At 54.8% G+C, this 7704-nt stretch overlaps 1 protein-coding gene across 2 annotated transcripts in view; it reads right to left on the bottom strand.

The window, feature by feature from the left end:
* Window positions 1–244: 244 nt before the first annotated feature.
* Window positions 245–7704, bottom strand: part of ARFGAP3 (ADP ribosylation factor GTPase activating protein 3) — a 57500-nt gene continuing 50040 nt past the window's right edge. For both annotated transcript variants that reach the window (XM_036252844.1, XM_036252843.1), the window contains exons 14-16: window positions 7421–7511; window positions 3196–3317; window positions 245–1248 (exon numbers count right to left, since the gene is read on the bottom strand). In XM_036252844.1, the coding sequence (XP_036108737.1) occupies window positions 1231–1248; window positions 3196–3317; window positions 7421–7511 (231 nt within the window). In that variant the 3' untranslated portion in view covers window positions 245–1230. The remainder of the gene's footprint in view (window positions 1249–3195; window positions 3318–7420; window positions 7512–7704) is intronic.

Here is a 7704-nt window from a genome sequence, read left to right as displayed (position 1 = left end):
TGACAGCCCTTTGGGCTTGGAAGATGCCACTCTGCACACTTCACTTTCAGCAGGGACCCCCCCACCCCGTCATCGAGCTATCTCAGTTAATGACAATGGCCCTTGAGGCCCCCTACACACGTGAAAAACAGATCCATCGGTAATTAACCCATCATTAAATGTACATGGATGTTACACCACCAGCCTCGCTCGCCGATCATTTTGTAGGCTTGGTAAGAAAGTTAGCAATGCAGTCTGCCGCAACTGTTTATTTAGAAGTCTAATCATCGGGGCTTTGAAGAAAGATTCACAAAATATTCTGTTGAAACCACATTTCTGGTTCATCAAACTTCAAATACAGGTTACCATTCTGAACAATATATTCTAGTGCTGTCTAAAACACAGCCAAATTATTTGTCTTTATTCATTTATACACATTCTGAAATTTTTTTTAAAACAAAGATTAAGATAAAAAATATTAACAAAAGTACCCAATTACAACTACTATTTGCCCATATACTGAAATATTTTCGTGAGTGCCTTTCACCTCATTTGTTTTAAATCCCGCAAGCGGTACCGGCTTCTAATGCACTTAGGCGTTTTCCCGTCTCCATAAATCCGAACCGCTTCACCTTGGCCAAAGGTTAGTTCCCTTGGCAAGGCAGCTTAGGTTTGTTAAAAGCACTCACTGAAAATTATTTTTTAATTTATAGATCACACAAAATAAATAACTTACAAGGGGTCAGACGACTTTAAACATTATTTTGAAATCACCTCAATATGTGGAAAAATAAATGAAGCAATCTGTCAAATTAGACACCAGTCATTTTTGGTCTTTTGTTTTTATTCTTTGCTCCATTTTGAAGAAAATGTGTGTGTGAATTTCGTTTCTCTAGACCCACTGGCGTCAGCTGGCTCTGGGAGCCCCTTGCCCAGGGTCCATACGAGCTGAGACCCCACACAAAGGCTCTCTGTCCTCGGACAGGGGGAGGGGCCCATGTCTCCAGGCCCCCAGCTGTTGGAACTACAGATTCCAAGAAAATAAAGCAAGGATATACATGGATATGTGCAGGAAGTAACACAAAACGGAAATGACAAGAAAGCTTCTACAACATCAAGAGAAAGGTCACGCGTCGGTAAGGTGTACAGACCCACGAGAAGGCAGCGAAGCCATCCGCAGGCCTCCGCGGCAGCCTGCGAGGCGCGCGGGCTCGCTGGAGGAGTTTGTCCGGGAAACACTTGGCATCAGTGTTAAGAACCATAGCGATCCTGGAGAGAGAACGGAATGAAAGTCACAGCACTCAGCGCCAGTTCCTCTCCCACCACTGACAGGGCACCACCTGCCTGGATCTGCGGGCGCCCACCGGAGACCATGCGGCCCAGGGCTGTGGGCGGGGCCGTGCGGTGAGCAGCACAGTGTCTGGGAGGGCGGGCAGTGCAGGCCAAGGGGTGAGCCCTCGGGGAGGTGTGATGGGGGACAGAGCAACACATTTGGAGGCTGAACCCTGAAATGCTGGTCCGGCTGAGTGAAGCAACCGAACCTCTCCGTGCCCCGACTTCTTCACCTACAGAATGTGTCAACTACAAACGGGGGCGGTCATCTGTAAGTCAGCGGCGTCACCTAGTTGGAAGGGCTGACTGGGCTCAGCGACCTCAGGGACGCGGAGGGCTCAGTCCTAACCAAGGACACATCACCGACAGCAGTGCATGAGCAGGAGCCCCAGGGAACCTCAACAGCGGGGACAGGTGCCCGCGCCCACCCATTAGGTCCGGCTCCCTGTGGCCATGTTGTCCACTCGTGACAGAATCCCTCTAAAATAACTTGACATGGACAGGAAGGTTCGCAAGATGAGCCTTCGTAGGATCAGAGCTTGCCTTAGGTTGTTATTCGAGGTGGGCAAACGTAGGTTTACAGAGTGAGAATGAGAAAGAGTTTACTCCTGTATTATTATTCATGAATTATTGTATTTTCCACACGAACAACTGTAAACCTACTTTTGCCACACCCTATATACAAGCTGGCTCACTTTTGCCATGTTTAAAAGATTGGAATACATTCTAGATAGCCAACTTGAAGAATAGTTAAATAAATTACATGTATTTTCATTCAACAGAATGTGGTTTTTGAAGAATTTTTAATTACACAAAAATGCTCATAAAAAAACATCTGAAAACAGGATATAGCCCGGCCGGTGTGGCTCAGTGGTTGAGCGTCGACCCATGCACCAAGAGGTCGCCGGTTCAAGTCCCGGTCAGGGCACATGCCCAGGTTGTGGGCCAAATCCCCAGTGGGGGGCATGCAGGAGGCGGCCAATCGATGTTCTCTCTCATCGATGTTTCTAGCTCTCTCGCTCTCCCTTCCTCTCTCTCTAAAAAAAACCCAACAATATAAAACCATATATACAATGTAATCTTTTTTAATTTGGAAAAATATACACGGAATATCTTTTTAAAGATAAAAAGAATGGTCCTGGCCAATTTGGCTCAGCGGTTGGAATATCGGCCTGTGGACCAGAGTCCTGGGTTCGGTTCCCGCTAGGGGCACGTACCAAAAAAAAAAAAAAAAAAGAGTATACAAGGATGAAAAGAATGCATAGAGCCCTGGCTGGTTCGGCTCAGCAGTTAGAGCGTCAGCCTGCAGACCAAAGAGTTGTGGGTTTGATTCTGGTCAAGGGCATGTACCTTGGTTGCAGTTTGGTCCCCAGCCCTGGTCAGGGTCACGTGGGAGGCAACCAGTCAATGTGTCTCTCTTGCACCAATATTTCTCTCTCTCTGACAGATATTTCTCTCTCCCTCTCTTCCACTCTATCTGAAGATAAATAGAAAAAGAATATCCTCAGGTGAGGATTTAAAAAAAAAAAAGAATGCATAGAAATCTAGAAATATACCAAAATATTAAGAGATGTTCCCCCATGAGGTGGGATTATGAGTCATTTTTATTTTCTTCTTAATATTTCTCTGTTCCAATGTAGGAAAAAAGTGGATGATGATCACAACGATTCCTGTAACAATTCCCCTAGAATCATAAATTAGAAAATTTAAACAAATATAAAATTATAACTTCTTGTTTTTTATGATATCCTTGGTTACACTGTAGCAAACATATAGATAATGATATAAAATCTAATTTTCCAGCAACCAAAGAGTGGTCCAAATCTCATTTTCAAAACCGAACCCACCATCATACTCAGATAATGTCATTGCAGTTGCACTGACCTGAATCGAAGTCATGACTCCATTAGCAAAGACCGAGAGTTTCCCAGCAACGGACCTCACTCCCTGCTTCAGCTGGGCCATGTCGGGCGCGGTGGGCAGCACGCTCGAGAGGGTGTAGTTTCCTGCACACAGAGCAGACGCTGGCTCGTCACTCTGCCGCCACAGCGGCACCGCCGGTGCCCGGCCACTCGATGACTGCAGAGATCGTGGGTCCCCCACCCCTCCTGCTTCCCATGAGCAGCAGATGGGGTCAAGGGAAAAGGATCCCTTTTCCTTGGGGTCAGGACTCGGGTTTTAGCACCAGCCCTACTGTCCTGCGTTTACGACCAGTTGTGAGACCCCACATGAGAGATGTGGTCCTGGGTCTGGAGAGCACCATGGACTCCATACTGGCACCTCCACTTTCAAGCTGTGTACCTCTGGAGAGGTTCCTTCTCTGGGCCCCTATTTCCTCCGGGCTTCACACAAGCCCTGACGGTACATAACACAGAAACATCTGGGGCTTCCGTGTGCTCGGCATCCTTTCCCCACCTCTCAGGAAAGCCCTTCTCCCTTCCTCTGGGGTGGCCTCTCCCAAGGACCCCACCCAAAGGGATGGGCACGTGACCCAGGCCTGGCCAATCAGAGCCTTCCCTGAATTGTATACTCCAGCGAGAGGAGCTCTGTCCTTGCTCTGGGGTTACTGGTGGGGCTAAGGCACCTCCCCAGCAGTGGCTCAGGCTGTCCCCTCCCTCTCACTGCTCAAGGAGGGGGAGGAAGCCTGCACAACAGGAGGCTCACCCAGGGAGGTGCCCCATATGGGTGGGCCTGTCCCCACGCTGCTCTGAGCCTGAGATGGAGCCAAACCCGCCGCCAACCTCCCAGGTACAGGGGCCGACCCCTCACCCCCTTGCCGAGGCCAGTGACAGCGGGGGTTCTGTCGCTAAGTGTTGTTGCCCCTCCACAAACACTAGCACAGTGCCACTGAGGCAGGTCAGGTACATGAGCATTATCACACAGAAAGCTCAACACTGGGATATCGTGGTGACATTTTGTCACCCAATTGCAGTCAGATGCTGGAGGGGCTCGGGGACTGTGAGTGAACCCCAACCCTGCGGGTCCTCGAGGGAGCCCAGCCATTACCCCCGTGGCACCACACATGACCTGTCCACACCGGCCTGGCCCTTAAGCACCAGAAGCCAGGGCCTTCCGAGAACAGAACAGAAAGGACACGTCTGTCCTCCGCTCCGACAGCACCGAAGCACGTGTCTACCTGCAGCGCTGCGTGGGGAGGGGCCATGGGTGTGGGGTCTTCCCCTCTTCGCCTCAGGCAGACTTTTAAAAACTGTGTGGGCCTTTGCCAGTGCCAGGGCAGAGGCCCGCGGCGGGGTCTGGGCTCGGGCCCCACACGGCCCCTCCCCAGCAAGCCGCCTGCCTGTAAAAGGGGCCTCGACGGCAAACAGGCCCCGTGTGGGAGCCTGAGCACGAAGGGTCAGAGCCACAGCCCCGCCGCCCGAAGACAGGCCCAGAGCGGCTGCGCAGGTGGGGACCAGAGGATGAGTTTCCACCCCGGGTGATGTTCACAGAGGAGAGCAGAGCTGAGGCAGGACCCCCTAAGGCTCCACAGAGCCCTCTGACGTGTGGCCCCCGAGAACCTGCCCGGGCCTGGGCAGAGCGGCTGTGGGACGTTTAGCCTTCGCTGACGACGTCCAGTCCCCAGGGCCCCGGGATGGCTAACAGGCCCCACGCCACCCCTCGCCTCCCCTTCTCTGCACAGACTCCCGAGTTCGAAGCCTTGTAGCAGTGTGTCCAGTGAGCGAGTTCTGGGGGCAGGATGCAGCCGAGGAGCCTCACGGGGCGGCACGCCCTCTGCCTGCCCTCTTCCTCCCTCCTGCTGGCCGGATGCAAATGTGATGACCAGAGCTGGCGCAGCCGCACTGCGCACGCGGCGAAGGAGAGACAGGGAGCATGAACAAGATGAGGGGCTGGGCCCTGACGCAGGGGACACAACACACCTGTCCCGAGCCACCTCCCCAGACCGTACGTGAGCGGGAAACAAACTCAGAGCTGATTGGGCCTTGTCACTGTATGTTTCCATGACTCAGTCCTCACTAAGGATCTAAGCTCCAGGGGAGAGGTGACTCTGCAAGGAGTTCCCTGCTACCCTCCCCGTGGACCTGCTGCTCTGGGTGCCCAGCAGTCCTCCTCCTCGGGCAGCTGGCACTGTCCCCTCTGCGGGCGCGGGGGTGGCAGAGGCGGAAGGCAGCCCAGGTGGGCTCAGGCTCCGCAATGGGCTCTGGGAAAGGCCAGTGCAAGTCGCTTCTTCAGGAAGAGGCTCCCTGCCCCGTGGACTAGGCCAGGTCTCCATTCCCTGCTTTCTGTCCTCATAACCCCTAGTGGGCCTGGTGCTGAGGACACAACATGAACTGGCCTGCTTTCGGGGGAGGTCTCTGGGCAGCCTAGCAACCCACAGTGCTCCCATACCGTAACTGCAGGTCCCCATGAACCAGAGTTTGCCTGGGACCCACAATGGGCCAAAAAAACGAACCTTTGTTCTCTGGAAGGGGCAGGAGGGTGAGCACAGGCTGGCCTGGAAAGCCTGCTCTCGTGCGATCGCAGGTGTCTAGCAAGCAGAACAGTCCAGAGGGAGCTGCCAGTGACGTGAATAACAAAGGGACACACTGCCGGGTGATTTTCAGCACGCAGGCTCTCTGGACTGACCCGCCTGTGCCAGGGCTCCTTCGAGGCAACAGAGCACCGACCCGCGGGGGGCAAAGGTGAGACTGCTGGGAGACCTCCAAAGGGCCGAGCACCCCTCTGCCAGGGGCTGCACAAAAGAAGTGGCCTTCTGTGGTCCGGAGAGACCCGGGTTCGGTTTCCGCTAAGGGCATGTACCTCGGTTGCAGTTTGTCCCCGGCCCTGGTTGGTCGTGCGGGTGGCAGCCACTCGATGTGCCCCTTTCACATTGATGTTTCTCTCTCTCTCTTTTCCCCTCTCTCTCCCTACAAAGAAAGAAACAAACAAAAAAGAAGTGGCCTTGACAAGAGCCGGGACACTGAAAGCTGGAGATGAGCAGGCCCACGAGCCACACCCCATGCAGAGCAGGAAACACCCAGTCGGAGCAACCAGCCCCTCCTGCGGGGGTCAGGGCAGAGCTCAAGGTATCCTCAGCCCAGAGGCCACCCTGCAGCAGCCGAGGCCCCAGCCCTTGCCTGTCCCTGCGGTCAGCACCCACCTGGGCTCACAGGCACTGTGGATCTGGAACATGCCTTCTCACTGAGCACAAATGGCTGGCAGTGCCCACTGCACCGGAGGGCCTTCTAACGCCCCCAAACCTCAACACAGAAGGCCCCGGCACTCAGGTCTGCTCTATAACCTTCTCTATTGAGGCTGTTTCTCTCTGGACTCAGAAAACAGTTGTTCTGTGTGGCTGCCCGTGTTGGTTACCCCATGCCCATGCCCGTGCCCAGTTCCTCCAGGGTTACAAATGAGGCAGGAGCAGGCGGGACTGGGCCCGATGCCTGGCTCTGGAGATCCCACCCCTTGGGCTCTCCTGCTGGTGAACAGGTTCCTGAGACGACCTCGGAAGACACGGCTCCTTCAAATGTGGCACCAGGGGCCTGCACTTCCTCTGCCTGTGGCCTGGCGCAGCCCCGGTGGGGCTCGAACCTGGCCTTCCCAGATGTAGGGACAGAGCAGAGCAAAGGTTGGCACAGCTCTAGACACCTGGGGTGCCGGCTCTCAGGCTCAGTCCCAGGGGCTCCCCGACATCTCCCCACTGCAGACTGGACCCTGAGAAAGGATGGGGAGACAGAGGTTCCTCTCCATCTGCCTGTACTGTCTTCCCTGCAAGACGAAGCCGAGGGAGTCTCCGGTCCCACCTGCTCTGCCTGCCCCTGGCCGGGAGGGCACTTTGCGTGCAGTTCCTCGTTCAGCCTCAGTGCAGCCTGCGAGGCAGGAATGAATCCACCCACTTTACAGAGGAGGCGGCGGCTAAACGCGACATGAAAGATTCACGGTCTCACAGTGAGGGAGGTCACCCGTTCTGCTCTGCAGACACACTCCTCTGTGACAGCGCTCTAGGACAGGAACTCGGGGCTGCTGCAGAACTACAGCTTGGTCCCCTCGCATGCGAAGCGGGAACTAGTAGCTTCCCCTTTAGCTGACTCACAGAGGAGGTAAGCGCATCAGAGGACAGGTCAAGTCCTGAGAAAGTGCATCCATGCCACAGAACCTCCCTCCTCACCTTCCGTCGGCTTCCTCTGCTCGTCGAACAGGTCGGCTGAGCTTATGGAGGAGCTTCCTGAGAGCCTCTCCAGCCGGGCCCGGGTTTCATGCTAGACAAGACCAGGGAAAGGGACGTTAGCTCCAAACCCCACAGCCGCTTTCACACAGCATCTCTGAGGAGCTGTCACCCGAGGGGGCCTCCGCTCTCTCCAACAGCCGCTGAGCGCCATTCAAGGCAGGGCCGGGCAGGTCGCACGTGGACAGGTCAGAGAGCGAGGCAGGGCCGGGCAGGTCGCACGCGGA

This window comes from Molossus molossus, unplaced genomic scaffold (assembly GCF_014108415.1).
Source record: "Molossus molossus isolate mMolMol1 unplaced genomic scaffold, mMolMol1.p scaffold_m16_p_10, whole genome shotgun sequence".
NCBI classification, from domain to species: Eukaryota; Metazoa; Chordata; class Mammalia; order Chiroptera; family Molossidae; genus Molossus; species Molossus molossus.
Note: the sequence above shows the minus strand (reverse complement) of the source record. Positions and strands in the feature narration are given on the sequence as shown.